The 19,012-nt window shown below is 39.3% G+C and overlaps 1 protein-coding gene across 1 annotated transcript in view; it reads right to left on the reverse strand.

The window, feature by feature from the left end:
* Positions 1-17,277: 17,277 nt before the first annotated feature.
* Positions 17,278-19,012, reverse strand: part of VRK1 (VRK serine/threonine kinase 1) — a 33,557-nt gene continuing 31,822 nt past the window's right edge. Inside the window, exon 13 of the mRNA XM_068192467.1 lies at positions 17,278-18,996. Within this exon, the coding sequence (XP_068048568.1) occupies positions 18,914-18,996 (83 nt within the window). The 3' untranslated portion in view covers positions 17,278-18,913. The remainder of the gene's footprint in view (positions 18,997-19,012) is intronic.

Genomic DNA, 19,012 nt, shown 5'->3' on the forward strand with positions numbered 1-19,012 from the left:
TTTTAGGCTGGTACATCTTAAATCTGAACTCTTTTCTCCTTCAAAAGAATAAATATTTTATTGCTATTAATTGTATCTAAGTTACAACAGATGGATTTGCCATATTAAACTTCTAAGGAGTGTGGAGATCCTTGGGTAAATAAATATCCTAATTCTTAAACTAGCAGAACAGTAGCAAAGATGCTGACTATGTGGTATTTGTAAAATAAACTAATACATTTCACAACTGAACTGAGACACTTACTGTTACCCTCAGTCTTGAACTTCGACTTGACCTAATCCTATATCAACTGATAACAGTTTACCATCTGTCCTTGGTCAGCCCAATGGAAGACTTCAAAGGACAGATTTAATAGCATATAGTTTGGCCTTGACATACAGACTGTATGTGTTCTTACTTAAAGAACAATAAAACCTTGTATTTAATATCTTTTTTTTTTTCTTTCCTCTTTTTTTAACAGATGGAGGGCTGGTGTCTTATTCCATTCTGTCACCCCATCTGGACGCCTTAAATGTGATACTAAGGGAAGCATGGGGTGAGCCCACCAAAAGCTCAATTCAAGTTGAGATACAGTAAGAAAGGAAAGAAAATAGACTGATACCAATCTTGCATCATGGCAAAATAAAGGCATTTGAAGCTGCCACAAGGGAATGCAGAGAAGTAATCAGCATTGACTCCTGAACATAACAATGCAGGATTGGAGTTCACTTTAAGTTCTCAAAGAAGTATGGATGCTTCATCAGCAACACCAAATAGAAAATAAACATTTTTGTCCACCAATTTATGTGTCACACTGCAAAGCAGCAAACCACAAGCCTAAACATCACAGGAATAATTTTCTGCTTACTATTCCTCCTGAAGCCTCACCACAGGAAAACCTGCCTTGGGGAGTTCAAAGAATATGTTTTACTCTCACTGCAAAATTAACTAGTTTCCTCTTTTCTATATGATCTCTTCATTATAATCTAGAGTTCAAAAGGTGTTTTGTTTTAGGTTTTTTCATTAAGCACTCCAATGTTTTAATACAACAATGGCATTTTTTAAACTCAGAGTGGCAGAGTTAGCTAACATTCTTTAAGGGATGAAGGACCCCTAAAATCTGAGCTACTATCTGCTTAACATAGGGCAAAGAGCTGAACACAGTAATTCCTACAGGAGAATATATTTTCCTTACCATGAAAATGTAGCAGAGCACTGCATGATTATAAATATCCTACCAGTGCTTGCTGATTTAGTCTGCAAGTGCTCTGCACAGATAACTAAGGATGTCTTCTCTTTCCACAACTCTGAAGTAGCTACCATATTCAGCTATAAAATAATAAATAGCAAATGAGTTTATTTTTAGTGGTCATTCAGAGTTTACATTGGTCCTTTACACAGGTGGACCCCAAAGTTCCCTTGAATTGGAGAACAGTCAAAAAAACCTTATCAGTGGTGGGACACTTTCATGTTAAAGTGATGTCCCTGATCCTAGAAGCAAGAGCTTCAGTCCCAATTACCTCTAAACTAATATTTTCATTCCAGTATGTCCTGACATTAGGAAACTTTGTGGAAGAAATGAAGGATGGCAGGATAATACAAAGGCAAATTATTAATAAGTATTAGGAATTCAACTCTATCCTTTCCTGGTGTCTGTACCCTTCTGTAGATATGAAAAAAAAAAAGCAATACAATTGCCTTTCATACTAGGAAAGGGTGTTGGGTTATCCACCATGGACAAAAATTCATCATGAATATGTCATGTTAATCAAAGTTTTCACAGACAATGCCAAGTCCAGTGATCACAGCACTGTAAAAGTATGAACAGGTTTCTGCTTAATGAATCTCTCCATAGAACCCTGCAAGTATATTTAAGAATATTTTTCATTGAACTAATAGAAGAAAATAAAATTTATCCAGCCCAAAAATATTTTTGTGTTTTCTGTGACAAAAATAAAACCCTTGTATTTTATTTGGATTGAAAAGAATTATTTGTGTAACTTGGGGGTTTTTTCTAAGAGAAAACACAAGTCTAAATAGTTTCAAAGCTGCTGATGTCAACTTTCCCTTTTTTCACCTCTGACTTTTATTCACAAATGTCAACGTTTAGGGAGGTTACTTGGAACAGAATAGCCCTATTTTCAGTCTCCCAGGACAGCACCCCAGCCCTGAAGCAGTATTTGAAATATGAGTACTATTTCCTATTGACACTGTTTCACATTGGGAAATAAGCATTTCTTAGATCAAAGACAGAAACTTGAGTGCATATCTTAAACACAAGACTGTGCAATTACTTTATATAAAATATATCTAGCTTGAAAGCTCCAATGTAATCTCAGCTTCAAAATGCACTCTGGCTGGGGAGTTATGTCCTCTTTTGACATACAGGAAGGGCTTGATTTAAATCCCTGTCATCAGTTCCTCTGTGAGAGACTACAGGATAGCGCTTCTATGGAGAGCAGCCCCAAGGAGACAATTTTTCAGGAAATAATAAATGAACGTGCATCTGTGTATGTGCTGCAACTTCTGTGAAGTCAAGAACTGGGAAAGGAGGATTTGAATGTGAAAATATCTGTCCTCTGACAGCACCTTGGGCATTCAGCATGAGACAGACCAGCCAGCACCTAAACACACACAAATCTCCAACCCCCAACTGAACCATGTGGGTAGAGCACCTGCCAGCATTACTACAAAGTGGAAATCTTCAGAAATGGTTTTGTTCACTGGTGCAGGGTGTTTCTCCCTTGTTTCCTCTAATGGACACTTCTCCTGTTGACTAGCAAACCTATCTGCTTCGAGATATAACCTGCAATGATGCTGGGAGCAGCACCAGCCTGGGCGGGAGGAAGCATTTTAAAGCCCTTTACCAAAGCCTCCGTATGTCTCAGACTCAGTGTGCATCTCCTCCGAAGGAGTCAAGCGGGGGGATCTGTTTGAAGGCACCAATAACATAGCAGTCCTGTTTTCTTAATGATCTGTCCTTTCTCAACTGCAGAGGAAAAGCAAGTCAAGTGTGTCCTTATACACCACTTTAGTAAAATGGATGTGCACTACACACTTCATTACAACCACCATGGGAATTAAAAGTAACTTGAGCAAATGGCCCCAGCTCCATGTAATTATCTTTTGAAGACACTCGAAGACAAAAGGAAAAAAATCACCGAACTAGCTCAAGAACAGCAGAGTTTGCCGAGGGACAGGTGAGCAGCTGAGGCTGACCACGGGCCCAGCGGTTCCCCCAGGAGCCTGGCTCTCCTGCAGTGTCCCGGGCGCACGGCCGGGCCAGAGGTCCCATGGGACCGGGAGCGTGCCGGGGCTCCCAGAGGAGAAGCCCTTCCACGGGTGTGTGCAGGACAAGGCTGAAAGGCGCCGGGCTGTGTGTCTGAGCAATGCTGCCCTCCCATGGCACTTGCTCACCCGCTCACTGCTGAACCCACACCCCTCAAATGCTTCAGCGGGCCCGACCCCACCGAAAGGGCAGCGGCAGGGCGGGGGTGATGAGCCACCGGTTACTCTTCCAGGCTCTGAAGCTCTATTCCCAGGTGACTGATCCAGCTGGCAGTGCCCAGCCCCTCGTAATGGACCACAGCCCTTCCCAGCCCTCAGGTTCCCTTTTCTCATCAGTCTCCTGGCTTTGTAGCTCATTCTCATGTTAACTCTTTCAGAGGTAGTGCGACAGAGAAGCAAGAATCTGAGAAGTCTGAGAGCATAAACATTATTTCAAAAACAAACCTTCAAATAGTGACAGATCCAAGTCTGTGAGAGGCTCCTGTGGTGACATCCAGGGGGACTACAGCCCAACCCCAGGCCTTGGGCAAGCCTAACACCGAGCCTTCCTTATTCTGATGGAGCAGTGAGGCCTCCCTTCCTTGAAGGACATTTGTCTTTTGAAAATAGTTTCTAGCTCCTTTTTCACCTACTTACTTCTTTGTTGCCACAGAGTGGCTGAAAACGCCCGTGGTTGTAAGTTAAGTGGCTGCAAGTCCTGGCTATAAAATCTGAGCACGGTGCAAAGATTTTTTTAAATAAACACACCACTTTTTTTTTTTTTTTCAGACAATGAAATGGGGCACAGAAGGCTGAAAGGCTGGCAACTAGTTCAGTAACAGAGGCACCCATGTCTGAAAATGTGTTTATGTGGACAAAAGCCACAGCTACATTTTTGTGACTGGTCTTTGTGGAGAAGGCAGCTTGAACTGGGTACAGTTCACAGGTTTACAAGCAGCTACAGAACATGAAAGTATAAGGAAAAAGAAATTGTAAATTGAAGAGATTTAGCATGGCAGGAGAAAATGACAATCCATTGACTGCTCAAATCCAGTTGTACCCTGGATGACAACTGCATATTTTGTGCACTTAGTGTAGTTGGCTCCATAAGGTAGTCAGAGGCATAGACACACTTTTAGCTACAGGGGAATACTACTTCTCCCTCAAATCCCCGGGAAATCACTTCTCCAGCACAGAAATAGTTCTGCCTTAAGCCACTCCAGACAGCTTTCCAAATCCACTGTGGTCAGAACTCTGCAGTTCTAAAGCAAACCAGTAGCTTCCATGTTACATAAAAGTTACTGACTTTGTGTTTACCACGTGCTTTCTCAGATGCTTCTTGAATCTGGATTGTTTCCAGTGCACATATATAGTTTATATATGTTTATAACTTTATAAAGTTTTAAAAGCTTTGGCAGTCTGTCAGCCAGAGCTGTGGTGTAGGTCTGGTGTGTTTATGGAGCATGAGCTGGGAAGTTTCAAGCATCTTTATGGACTTGCAGGTAGAGGTAAGTAGAAGCTGTATCCCACATGAAGAGGATTTCTTCTCTGTATTAAAAACAAAGTTTTCCTCCAACCACAAATTCCTGACTGAGCTTCACTGTAATCATTCAGATCACCAGATCCCAGGAAGTGCACTCCTCCTGGGGACCTGCAGAGGCCCATAGCTGTTTGACTGGACACACAGGATGTCATCCCTCAGTGCCACCCCAGGTCTCACAACCCCCTGGCCTTCCTGCAGCCCACACTGCCTTGCACATGATGACAAACCTGAGCTGCAGGCTTGGCCCACCCTCCAACTTCCAGCATGCCTCGTGTGCCATGGGCATGGTCTTCCTCTGCCAGGCAGGAGGGCCCCTTGCATGATTTAACTCTGGCCTTGCTGTACATAAACCACTGAGAAGTTGGAGAACGGAATACCAGAAAGTCCACTACTACCTTTGGATGCAGAATTTATCCTTAGTTTCAGTCTTTCACCCCACATCCCACCCCCAAACTTCCCTGGGCTTCTCCTCATGAGTCCCCCTGCTCCCGACTTTGCTCTGTCCTTAAGCAAAACCATAGGCAGGGATACACCCCAGTCTGTGAGTACCTGGCAGCTGGCTCTTAGAAGTCTACTTCTGAAAAAAATTATTCTCACCTTGCATGATTGCCCCTTTCTATAGGTTACCACACACAGTAACCCAATATGTGGCTCTACTGGTATTACCACCCCACCATGACATGCTCTAGAAACCTGATATGTAGCTTTTGATGGTAGGCCACAGCTGGCTTCCAGCAGGCAATCCAGCAAGCAGTGGAGATTTTGCATATAAAGCTGTTAAAATACAAGGTAATGTGAAGTGTCGACTTCCTTCTGGGCTGCTGTAGCAAGTAGTGAGAAGACAGAACACATTTCTGTAATGACCTATTTATGCTCAATACAAAAAAGCATGGAATGTCATCTTGGAGAGGCTTTATTCAACAAAAATAGATCTAGGAATGCTGGACTCTGTTGTGTGCATTCCTTACATTACCTGAGCATCTGTTTCAAACCATCTCCTGACAAACTAATTTCCCCCTCAAAGTTTCAGAAGATGGAGGAACCACTTCTGTCTCCCCTCATTATCCTCAGAAAGTGAAGCACAACCATTTTTACTAGCATTACAAAACACCTTACATTTAACCCAAACTTGTAAAAACAGTAGAAGCCTTTTACTGCTCTAATCCACTAGGTTGTGCATTGTTATTTCCCTTTCTGAGAAAATGCCCTTTATGAATATATATTTGGAATTCTTCCTACAAACTGATGAACTGATTGCAATCATGGAATTACTACAAAAATGAGAAATTGTAAATAATTATTTCAAAAGGAAAATATACCTGTTCTTTTACTAATGATGTACTAGAAGCTTCCTTTAAAAATAGTATCGACCATTTTGAAAAGATCAGATCCTCAAAATGCAAAGAAGGTTATGCCTGTTTAGTGTGCCCACTTGTATGAAGTGGAAGGTTTCAGGAAAGTAGTGGGAGAGCTCACTCAAGATGTTGCAAATGCTTAAGCAGTCAGAACTTGCTTTTGCATAGGATTCTTTGTTTATAAAATGCAAAGAACTTCTCAGAAGCAGGCTATGAGTTTTGTTATTTCTTAAAGAGAGGTGAGAAAGGCTTGAAGACTAATCCAGTCTCAGCAACAGAGACAGGCCCTGAACCCAGCTTCCCTGCAGGAAGCATTAGGAAGTCTTCCTCAGATAAAAAGGCAAAAATGTGCTAACTTCTGCCCTCCACAACACCTACAGATCATGAACAAAATTATAATTATGTTGACGATATAACCTATTCAGTCAGCCATCTCGTGTCCACACAGGTAAGTATATTTTAACTGCTAAAGGGCTTTGGGAAATTGGCAGCCACATGAATGCTTGGCTGGTGCAGCACATACATTTGCCATCTGAAGGTGATTAATGTAATTCCCAGCCCAGGACTGGCCAGATGATTGGTTCAGTGCTACCCTTCATATTTAAAAGCAAATGGACAAGAGAAACAATCCAGAACATACACTACTCCTCATTTGTGACTTATAAAGGAGTTTAGAGAAGAACCTATATAGTTTCCACTGCAGATAGATAGCTCCTTAAATTTGACTGAATAGACTGAGGCTGGTTTACTTCACAAGGCCTCCACAGGACATTAACATTGGACCTAAATAATTTAGCTTGACAATTAATCAAGAACAAACACTTTTCAGGGCTTGTATGAAGCACCAGGAGATGAAGTGACATGTGCTGTCTGGGAATTTTATATGCAATTTAGTACCTGACTTAGCGTGTGATGCTGAGCAAGCTGAACTGTGCTTCTGGTCCCCTGTTTCCCTTTAAAGGGAAGAGGCTACCTAGTTCCTAGATATGAGCTTCTCCTACTGATGCTCAGTTCTTGTAGAATAACTTAGCATCTTTGGAAAAAATATGTACAAAAACATTATTGATCCCAAATGTTTATCATAGTTTGTTGTTGCACTCAATGAAACAATCAAATATAGAACATGTTTCTGCAAAGCCAGCATGTAGAAAATTCTCTATTGTCTCTTTCTGCTTTATCAAGCAGCCCACAAATTCTTTAGGGGCCTAGTCAATACTATTTAAAACATCAAGACTCATTTTACACTCCACATTCTTTGTCATTTCTCTTTCTCTCAAACAGGTAATATACTACTGGGAAGAATGCCTTCCCTTTATAATTACACCACACAAAGTTTCAGACATGCACATTTCAGGTGAGTGCCTGAAATTTTGAAGGCTCTCATTATCCTTCTAAAACAAAGAGACTTTTAGGGGCCACTGCTTTTGGGAGAAAGGATGTGTGGTTTTTTTCCACTCAATGTTACAGTGAAATATAATGTCATGGCCACCTCATAGACTTACTGGTAATCCATTTTGTGAAAAATCAAATCCACCTATTGTATATGCATGGCTTTATGCAACAACCCATACAGGATAGCCTAGCAGCAAGTGGTTCCACCTTGTCCCTGCCAATCATTCAGCTTCCACTGCATGTCTCTTGCAGTCACAGGGCTAACATGTGCATCTTGACAGTCCTGGAAATTACTCTAAACCATTTCATTACATTCCAAACCAACACTTATTCGGATTACAAAGTTAATAGCTTGAAATAGGCATTCTAGAATTAACCCTGTGACCTGCTAGACTGGTGACAAGGAGACAGCAAAATGTGACGCAGGCACCAGGCTGAGTGACAATGCCTGGTGATGCCTGAGGCTCCACTACTAGAAGCAATGTTGGAAAATAGAGGCAATTGTAGATTTTTCATTTCTTCTTTGCCTCCAAAAGTTTGTTTTTCATAATTGACTTTGACATGTGACTTAATGTGTGACTTAATGTTACTTAATGCATGATATATATTATCATGGAATAAGATGGAATAAGAATGCATCTTATTCCCAATAAGAAAATATCAGTGATGAGGCATAATGATGCAGCTTGATCTGATACTTGGCTAATTCTGCACTGTTTGAAGGCAAAAGGGAATTTCTCAGGAAGGCATGTGGAACTCTTGGGACAATACAGTTATTTAGAGCTGTTCAAAAACTACTTTTGGCCAGTACCTTAATGATTTACATCCAGCCCAGTAATGGATGATATTAAAGTATTATGAGCCAGGGAAATAGAATTATTTCTTAGTTAAAAAGGGGCTTAAAACTTTATTTCAGAAAACAAAAGAAGAAAATTTCAAAGCACTATTTTAACAAAGGGTTGTACACCCAGCAGGTTTAGGTAGTTCACTGCAATGAGCAACAATATTAGCACTGCAAAGGGGGCAGGAACACATAACCAGGGAATAGCAAAAGAAAATGGGTCTGTGCTACTGACCCCAGGTGCCCACTGGATTGGCTTAGCTGAAATGTGAATCTATTCTCTGATTGATATCAAGCCCATCTATAGGAACATGTAAGACAGGAATGAACCAAATTAGTCTCATTCTCTAAGACCTAACAGATCTGAATGTGGATTTTAAATGCCTGTACAAGGAAGAAAAGAGATTCTGGTGATGAAAACTTTGCAGAACAAAAAATATTCCAACCTGAATCCACACAGTATAAAGCATTAAGGACATTTTTTTATCTTTGGAAATTATTTTACAGTTAACTGACTAACAATTCTGAAAATAAAGTCTCTTTTAATTCCCAATCTTTGGATTTGCAATGGGAAGGATTTAAAGAACTATATTTGATCCATTAGGTTGAAGTACTCACAGTACTGTACATTGTTTTAGTGTTCTAAATTTAGTTGACTTCTGTCTCTTTCAATTACCCTTCTAAAAAGGATAGGTGAAAAATAATGTCTCTCTTTATATAATTTGGTTTGCTGTTGATTAATTTTTCTCTTCTAGTGCTTGCCTATGTTTTTGCAGGGTAGGAAGGACAAAATAGCTTAAGTAGAGAAAAAATATCTTTTTCTGAGTTTTAGCTTGTAGATTCTTCCCTTTCATATTTTTATCTCATCAATATAATGTCAGGATCATTGATAAGGACAAAAAAAGTCAAACAGAGAATGGACTGAATCTTAACTTTGGTAAAATAGACCAACAGTAAAAAACCCTGAAAGTAAAAATAAATTTCTACACATGCTATCCTCATCATTAGTATGAAGGAAAACTTAATACAAGTTTTATATAAATAATCCACTGACTAGTCCTCTTTTGGCTCAGCAAAGAACGGTAGAGGAGTAACATGCCCTAATTCTTAAAAGAACCGTACTTAGAGGTACTCTTCAACATTTCAGAAATAGTTCAATTCCATTTGGTATCCCTTATGTGTATGCCTTTTGTAAGCTATGTACAACTCTTAACACCACTCAACCTCTCAAAAGGAGGTAGAAACCAGGCATGAATTCTGGGGCAGGTCTTGAACTCAGCTGCTGCCTTGCAAAGGATGCAGCAGTGAGAGCCAAAGGGTTTCTGACTGTGATGTCCTCCAACCATCAAATGGTAATCAAATACTTTGATGAGGAGGAAGCAAAAAAAAAAAGATTAATGTATCTTAGTGATCTGTTGAAATTTCAAAAATAGTAATTGCTGAACTTGACTGCTCTAAAAACCTTTGTTCTGAGAACAGAACTAGGCAGCAATGAATTGCCCTGAATTTCTGCAGAGTCTGAATGATCAAAGATCTGTTAAAGTTTTATTCACCCACCTTGTTTCAGTGTTTAGACTGGGCTGATAATCTACAAAGACAAAAAAATACCCCAGGCCTTCAAAAAGGAAGGAAGTGCTCGATTCAGAGAGACATTAATTCTTCCTAACCTTCTTTTCTAACTTTTCCAACCTTCTTATTGGACTTACGAAACTCTCCTTTATTATATTTGATAGTGCTTCATGAATTGTCAGGATTAACCTACCACTAAAATCTAATGCAGAAAATCAGCAGTCATCACATATGTTTGATTGATTCCTTCAGAGAAACACAAAGCAAGAAATCCAGATCCCGGAATAAGGCCTGGAAGAACTTATGACAGAATGGAAAAACTTTCTAGAGCATCCTGTGACAATAAATGACAGCAAATTGGGTAATACACTATGATATCAAAGGCAGAAGTAATAGTTATCAAGTGTATATGGAACAAGGACATGACTTCCTGGAGACAAGTGTCTCTGGAGCAGCTTTCTTAAAATTCCTCTTTCCCATCCACCCATCAGATGTTCCCTACCCTTTCTCTTGATGAATGTCTCCTTCAGATATAGGGATGTCACCAGCAGGAGAGGAAGAAGAGACCACTCCTGCACCATAGCTTGTGCAAACATAGGTAACTGGCAATGCTCACAAATTCTGTTATAAGGTGTGTAGTTATGCAAGTTTGATAGTCTTTTGTGGGCTGATGGCTTAAATAACTTGCCAGCAGATCATACACTAGAAACATGTCACTGCTTGTGATACAAGAGCAGGTGTGTTCTTGCCCATTATTGGAATGCGGCTACTGGGTCAGGGTTTGAAATTTACCAGTTCAGACAAAAATATCATCTTCAGGTTGCAACAAAGGAAACAAAAGAATTGAGATCTCTTAGTAGACATTGTTTTTTTTAATTATGGTAATTTATTTAATGAATGCTGTTCCTTTAAATTTCCACTTTTTGAACAGGCAGCCATTCCTAAGACAGAAAATCATGCCATTCCTTTTGCCACCAGCGGTTTGGATCCCTGCTTGACTGGTGCTCTACTCTGTTGGGCACATAATATCCCCGGCACTTGTCTGAAGAAGTCCTGCAGTTAGAACTATAACTTCCGATTTTTAGTAGGACACTCCATTGCTTGCTGCTGACCTACATGGACTCTCCATGCATTGAGGTAGGTTTCGTCAGAGAAAAAAAAATATTCCGAGTGGAATGTTATATGACTTACAAAATTCTTTGTCCATCTTTCAATCTAGATACTTGAGACTTCATGAGATAGGTAGGGGCTCTTCCTTGGGGACTATTAATGTATTAAGAAGCTCAAGCACTCCTGAAAAGCCATACCTAGATGAAACATATACACAGAAACTATCATGCTCATGAAGTAAAGGAATACTCTGGTGGCTGAACATCGTACAATTGGATAAAACTGTTTTCTAGAAGAAATAATTTCTTTGGTACATTTCATTCCCTGTTTGATGATCTTTCAGAAAAACTAACAGGATTGTCAAAGGCAAAATGATAATGTGGAAACACAGTGAGTGTAGGCTTCTCTGATGAGTCGTCAGATATTTCTGTAGGAGAGGAGTGAAAATGGATGGAAGGGAGAGAACATCTGTAGAACTTATAAAGATCTGAGGAGATGTTACAGTGGAAAAAAAAGAAATAAATTGAGAGAGTTTAGGGAAGAATAGAGAGGAAACTCTCATGCATTATTTGTGTCTCCTTGAAAGCTCCATGTAATATTACAGCCCCTGCCAAGCTGCAAAACTCAGGTGACCCACAGTGATCTAGTGGGTCCCCTAGTACCTGTGCAGGACTCAGACTTCTGGTCCCAGAGCTCTGAACATTGCAAGAGTGATTGATTAGAACAGTGCAGCAAATGGCATTGTCTGTGCTGAAATGGGGAAGAAATCAGATGCATAGGATTGAAAGAGACAGATGAAGGAAAGACCCAAGGTAAATGGCTCTGACTTGCTTTTACCAGGCAGATATGATGAAGGGAAAGCAGCAAGGCAGCCACACTTGTAAGAAGGACCCACATCTTGAGTCATCAGCCTGGAGCAAGAGAGCCTGTCCAGAACAGCCATTCCATTTCCTCAGCTGTAAGCACAGTGTTGTGCCCTGGCCTACTCCAATGCCTACCAGTGCCCCAGGTCTCCCATATCTCCCCTCATTTTCTGTGCTCTTCAGGGCAACATGAATTTCATTAAGGCTAATAATTAATCTAATGAGGCTAAATAATTAGTCTAATAAAGCTAAAATACTTGTTGAATAATCAAAATACTCCCTTGAAAGGCAGAAGGAAGAAGCATATTGCCATGAAAAAAAAAAATCTAATAAAAGGAAATTCATTTTATCACAGACACTCAACTTCTCACATTCTAGTACAGCACTAGATTATGCATAGGGGTAAGAAGCACGTATTATGCAGAGGGGTAAGAAGACAACCACATGTTGAAAGAGCTTATAAAAGACATTATGAAAAAAACTGTGAAGAATGAAGCAAAAACACATACACATTTAAATACTTTTTTTCTCATCACTCCTGCAGCTGCTCATTACCTTGGACCTTAGTTAATCAAGGAATGCCAAGTTCAAGCACAATTTCTCAAGTTACTGGTTTGCAGCATGTAATTTCACTTCTGAATTACTCATTCCCTGTTAGGGTCTCTCTTACAAATTTGCTCCTACCCCTAATCTTTAGAGATAATTCAGCGGTGTGCTTGACAGCCAAAAATATCATTATCTTCCTAGCAGGCAAAGGATGTACTTTCAGAGGAACATAAACTTGATTTTCAGAGATAGCGGTTACCTGCAGCCCTTACTTGCTTCAAATAATATTTTGGGTGCTACTACCTCTGAAAGGTCAGGCTTCCAATATAAACAACTGGAATTCTCCCCCAAAACATAATAGTTTCCATGCACTGAAAGAAAAGTATTATGGTCAGATTTAGAGAAAATCTTGGGCAGTGCTTTCACCAGAAATGGATGACAAATTTCAAAATTCTTTTTAGAAAGTCTTTGACATGAGGAAGGGAAACAAGCAATCAGTGACACAACTTACTGCCACACATAAACCATCTCACATATGAAAATAATAAAGACAAAAACTGTTGTCAGTCTCCAAAGAGATTTATCAGGTGATACTTGCTCTGGATAAGAGATAATTTCAAAATCTGCCTCCTCCCACATTTGACCACACCGTTTAAAAAGCCCAAAGCCTACAAATTAGCAATGATCAGCTCTCTCAGTGACAGAGGAAACCAGTTGTTACACCACACCCAGATATTTTCAGCACTACATTGTCTTTTAGATGTGGTGCTCTTTGCTGTATATTTTTTGCTGTGGCTATCACCAAGTATTGGTAGAAGTGAGTCAGGGGCTGCACATTTGCTACTGCAGATCCACCCTCACCAATCCAAAGGAAATAGCTCCACAATGAGAGATTAGTGAGAATGTAAGAAAAAAGGCATTATTATTTTTTTATAGATATATCTCTTTTCAGAAAGGAATTCAATTTATTACTTACACTGTTTATATTCAGGTTTAGCAGCAGATAGACAAAATTAGCTGGAGGGTTACTTACTTTCAAGTAGATCCAGTATTCCACTCCTCTCCTGGCAGAAAGAGAAAGTACCTTCAGGTTTTCAAGGCACAGATCGTGTATTAGTTGTGGTACAAAGTAATTTCTTTTAGCATTAAGCTGTGCAATTCACCAATTCCCAGAACTGCATGTTAGAGTTTGCATTCTGAACAAAGCTAAGTATCGTCCCTTCCAGGGCTCTTTTGTCTTTTAAATGCATCCTCCTTGGTTGTATTTCATGTTATTGTGTTCTCACTTCTTCTGTATAAATGAACATATTAATCCTTAATTTTCTGGGTTTCTAGCCCCATTTGCCAAGGAAGAATTTTTCTTCTCTCAAAAGCTGCAGATGCAGTTCCCACTGTGCCAGCTTCTTCCTGTCTGGAGTGGTCTGGTGAAAGGAATTAGTTCAGGAAAGTTCATAAAAATTTATATTTTCTTTTCACTTTTACTATACTTTACAGCTGTCTCACTGTGTTCTCATCACTTTTCTTTTGAGTATACTTATGAAAGCCCATCACAGCAGCTGAGGTCTGCAGGGTTGGAAAGCTGACCTTCCAAGACATATGGGAACCAATCTTTCTCCTGTCAAATGACAGCTCCTCCACAACTCTTTTACTCTTTGGGGTACTCCTGAGAAACTGCAAAACCTCAATTTTGACTTGTTGCAGCATTCTTAATAAGGAAGAAAAAGATTCACATACATAGCAGCTTAGGAAGGTGTGAAACTTGAGGGCCATTTGACAATTTCAGGTATTTGTATGCAGAACTAAATGCAAGGCCGTTAAAATCCAGCATGGAAGACTACATGGACAAGATATGCAACAGTCTGGAAGAAGACAGGTTTTGGTAGGATAAGATGAAACACAGACTCCAGAAAGAAGTACCAGTGCAATACTGTTTGTGATTTCATATTTAAAAACAGGGCACATCCATGTAGAGAAAAATAGTCAAATTGTATCAGCCAGTTAGATCTGTTGCATGTTTCTAAACCCCACACCGGTGCCATAAAGGTACCATTCATGGAGATAATGAAGTTAAATGAAGCATCAAATTCATGGAATCAACTTTCTAAATCTTCAGCTGCTGAATCTTGATAATATCAGTGAAGAAAACTGAAATGCCTTTGAGTTAGCATGCAGGTGCACAAAGCTATCTGGGATCCCACCTAGGACTCCAGGACTTCTCAAAAAAGTTGATTCCACCACATCTGCTTTCTCTCTGCCTTTGAGAAAGGACAAAATGAAAATCATTTCTCACAAAGAACAGATTCCTTCTTCCTTTGAGTACCTCATCATTGCAAAGAGTCCAGCACCCCCAAACAACATGGGAGGTAAAGCAATTGGTATTTACTCCCACAGAGCGTTTCCAGTCAGTTTGATGTTGCAGTGCCACTATAGGTAATGGGATCTGACTCTTGTTGAAAGAGCACCAGCCCTGTGTTTTGTTTTACAGCAGAACTGGTACACAATGGAAACTCTATTTTAGATGTCCCACTACATATGCTGGCAAAAGCAGATATATATACTGGAATCTGGAGTCTGCCTCACACCTCCTACAATGAAGCTACTGATACTCACCTATCATCACCTATACAGGGCACTGCAAACCATCCTTGAAACAGCTCATCAGCAACTGGTAGACTCTCTGTTAAAGCCATAGCAGCATTAATATCTGATGTCCTCCCAGAAGTAAAGATTCTTTTTTTTTTAAAGCAGAAAAGTCTGAGAAAGGCATTATTAGTCACAGGATGAACCAAAGGCAGTTAATCTCTTCTCTACACCTTAAGAAAGAAAAGAGGAGGAAAAGCTAATTTAAACAAATGCTACCAGGGATAAAAAATTCAGACTGATGCTACATTAAATTACATGGGAGGCTGAGGTATCCAGCCATGATCTTCAGTAAAAAAGAAAATTATAGGGTCTATCAATTAGAGAAGTGGTGCTCTGCTGGCATGCTTACAGTTTTTTTTTAATGTCTGGCAGGATGTTTTAGAAAATAAACTCAGCAAGATGACAATTCCACCAGAAGGTGCTTCAGATGGTTTTGCTAATAATTTTGATCAGCTGAAATGGAGAAAAACATCATTCCATTTATTTGGCTTTTCCAGAACCTGTCAAATCGGAGCAGAACCATTAATTGCCCCCTTCTACATCTCCCCCCGCCATCTTTCCCACCTTCTTCCAGAAAAGACACACTTCAATTTATTTACTTTTTCTACAAGTATTCTGCATATTCAGCCTTTGTTCCCAAAACAAACTTTGGTCATTCTTCATGCACTTCCTTTCTAGGAGGAAGTGCCATTTCTTGAGAATATTCATTGGAGGCTGCTACTGCTACTGCAGCAAAGATCTAAGTGCTAACCACCATATATTGGCTTTTGTTTTAATAGCCTTTTAACCAACTTTGTTAATGGACTGAATGCAATTTAGATATGGAACTTGGCTAAAATGTAGCTTCAATTGGCTATTAAAATTTAAGAGCCAACTAAGATAGCTAATTACAAAAAAGCTCCAGTGATAATGCTAAGCAGAATTAGTAATAGCAAATGACAGTCTGTCTAGTCTTATTCCCAAAGGGAAAGAAACTCTTAACTGAGAAGTCAACCAGACAACGTGCAGAAAACCTAATTGCATTACTGGTATTATGGCATCCCAAATCTGGCAGCTCACTGGGACAAAACAGTGAGAAAAGTCTGTCAAACTACTCAGGAAAGCAACTGACCCCTTTCTTAATGCTAGCTGCAGCAAATATTGGTAATTATTAATTTATATTAACTTATTAGAAAATAATCCTGTCAAAATTATCAAACCAGCACCATTTAAAAAATACATTATATCCATCCTGAATTTGACTGTCTCTCCAGATATTTTAGATTAGGGGAAAATATAAACAATCTGTCTGCAAAACATTCAAGCTCTAAAAGAAGCATTCTGTACTTCATTATCAATATCCTCATTACACCATCAGCTGAAGTGCTGACTAGTTCTCCTGTGAAGATTTATCATGTATGGTGGCCACTTTGAAACATAGGTAGCGGAGTCTTTAACATTCCCTTCTCAAGCATCTCCCTGCTGTGCCTGTAAATGTCAGTCCAGTTTTTTCACGGCTGCACGCACAGATTAGAAACAGCAGGAGAGCTTGGGAGTATGACTACAATACTAGTAAGGACACTTGTCTTCATGGCACTGCTCAAGTGATTCTTGGAATGCAGGACCCTGCTGTTTTCTAATATTTACACACAACTGGAGTCATCAAGAGCAGTAAATGCAGTCTAAAGGCAGCTTGCTTCTTTTGTGTTAGGGGCTTTACTTTCAAACGGGGATGTCAACAAAATCTGACTGCATCCTCTGCCTCTCATGAAGTGCTGTATTTCCCCATCAGTGCTTTGGAAAGCACAGAGAACACATGTGTGCAAGCACACACTGTATGTGATCCATACGGCAGCGCTGCGGGTATGATCACAGCCTTCCCCTCCGCTCCTCCTGCCCATCCCACGCTTTAAACATTACTGCAGTTACAGTGGGCTGGAGCCTGGGGCTTTGCAGTGCCTTGTGAGCAGAGACAAGCTCTGAAACAACATTCACCTCGAATCAAAAGCACACTTTTCCTTCACAGAACACCTGCCAGGACATCTTTTTCCAGGACATTTTTGGGGTGGGAGGAGGTAAGGTTGGCTTATGAAATTCACACCTCAAAACATTCTTTTCAAATATATGGAAATAACTGTTTGTTCCATTTGGCTTTGGTGGTGTCAAAAGAAAACACACTGTTTGGAAACTTGGAAAGTAATCAAAGGAAGTTTACTGGTAAATAAGTTACTAAAAAAACCAAAATGTCAGACAACTGAAGTACAAAAGAATGACATTAACTTTGAGTATGTGACAAGGAAGAGAATACAGTATGCCTTCCTGACAATAGCTATTCAGAACAGCGTAACATACTTTCTGAACAAAATGATTAAACGAAGTCATTAAAATGATAGTTTGATTTGAGGAGTTTTAAACATGAGAGAGGCTTTAGCAATCCTATTTTTACATATGAAATGAAGAGAATGCTACGCTTAAAGTTGTTAGCCACACTTTGCTAATACCCAGGAAAACGATCCTAACAGTCAACAGAAATGAGAAAGCACTTCTTAAATATGGTATTCCAGTTTTATTTCAAAACAACAGACTCCCTTGTTTCAAAACATAAACTCTTCATTCATTCAACATTTCATGCTACAAGATATTTATTTAATCTCATGAGTTGCTACTCAGACATTGTACAATCAAGCAAGTTGGACATCCACACAAATACACTCTCACTGGCTCATATGGATTCCGTTTGGTTTGCCAAACTTTCAGTTGCCCTGATGAGAATGATGTTCATGCCTTATTATGTGTATGTTGCAGTAGGCATATGAAAAGCAGCAGTGCTGAATTCCAGTTGAATTCACACTGGAATTCAACACTATTTTTTGACTTATAACTCTGAAGAGAGGACTCAAAGCTAACCAAGGAAGTACTTGTACAAAAGGATTTGTAACATTACATGTTCCTCAAGTATTAAAAAGGTAAACCATTATTGCTGTGGGAAGCAGATGTGAGATATTTCAGTGGAACTAGATCCTGCACAAAGTTACTCACAATTATATTCTAGTCTTTTCACTAATATAAAAAGAAAACCTGAGGGGGTAGTTGAGAATAGGCATTGGATTTTGGTTGGTTCTTTTCTTTGCCCTGGGCCCTTTGTCTGAAATTCTGGTCTCTTTCTTTCCAGAGAAACTGTGAATAATTGGAAAAGTGATACAAACACAAATACTATGCAAAAAAAGGCTAAAATTCAGTACCTGTCTTCCAAAGAATTTAATGCATTTTATACAAACTAGAATGGAAGGACATGATTTTTGCCTTATATTCTGTTTTTAATTCAAACACTTGAAATATATTTAAAAGCTATTTCTGCTTTTTCAGACTTCATCTCAGTGTGCATTTAAGTGACTACCAATATGACTTTACTCAGAACTGTGAGAAATCAGATGCAACACTGCTGTTTCTTATACAGTATCCATAATGAAACTATTAAATAAGGCTTTATCTCTACATTACAAAGCAGGAAAAAAGCACTCTTTTTTAGTTTGCCTTTAAGACATGAATTCATGTATATGAAGAATAAAAATGCATCCCCACTTCAAAAGTTGGCAAAATTTTGCATTAGTATTTATGTGTACATAAATTATGCAAATATTTTAATAAAACATTTATTCTTCAAAAACAGGTACAAACAGCAGTCCATGTTTTTACCGGATTCATCATTTAAAAAGGAAAGAAAAAGATTCCAGTGCTACCAACAACAACAAAAAAAAAAAAAAAAAAAAAAAAAAAATCAGAAATGAGCCACAGAGCAACTTAATTTGCTGCTCCATATATTATTTACTTCTGGACTCTCTTTCTGGTTGCTGTGCTTTTCTTGGGTTTTGGTGAGGTCATCTTCTTGGTTCTGGTAGCAATTGCATCTGCAATTCAAATAAA

Source organism: Anomalospiza imberbis, chromosome 6, assembly GCF_031753505.1.
Source record: "Anomalospiza imberbis isolate Cuckoo-Finch-1a 21T00152 chromosome 6, ASM3175350v1, whole genome shotgun sequence".
NCBI classification, from domain to species: domain Eukaryota; kingdom Metazoa; phylum Chordata; class Aves; order Passeriformes; family Viduidae; genus Anomalospiza; species Anomalospiza imberbis.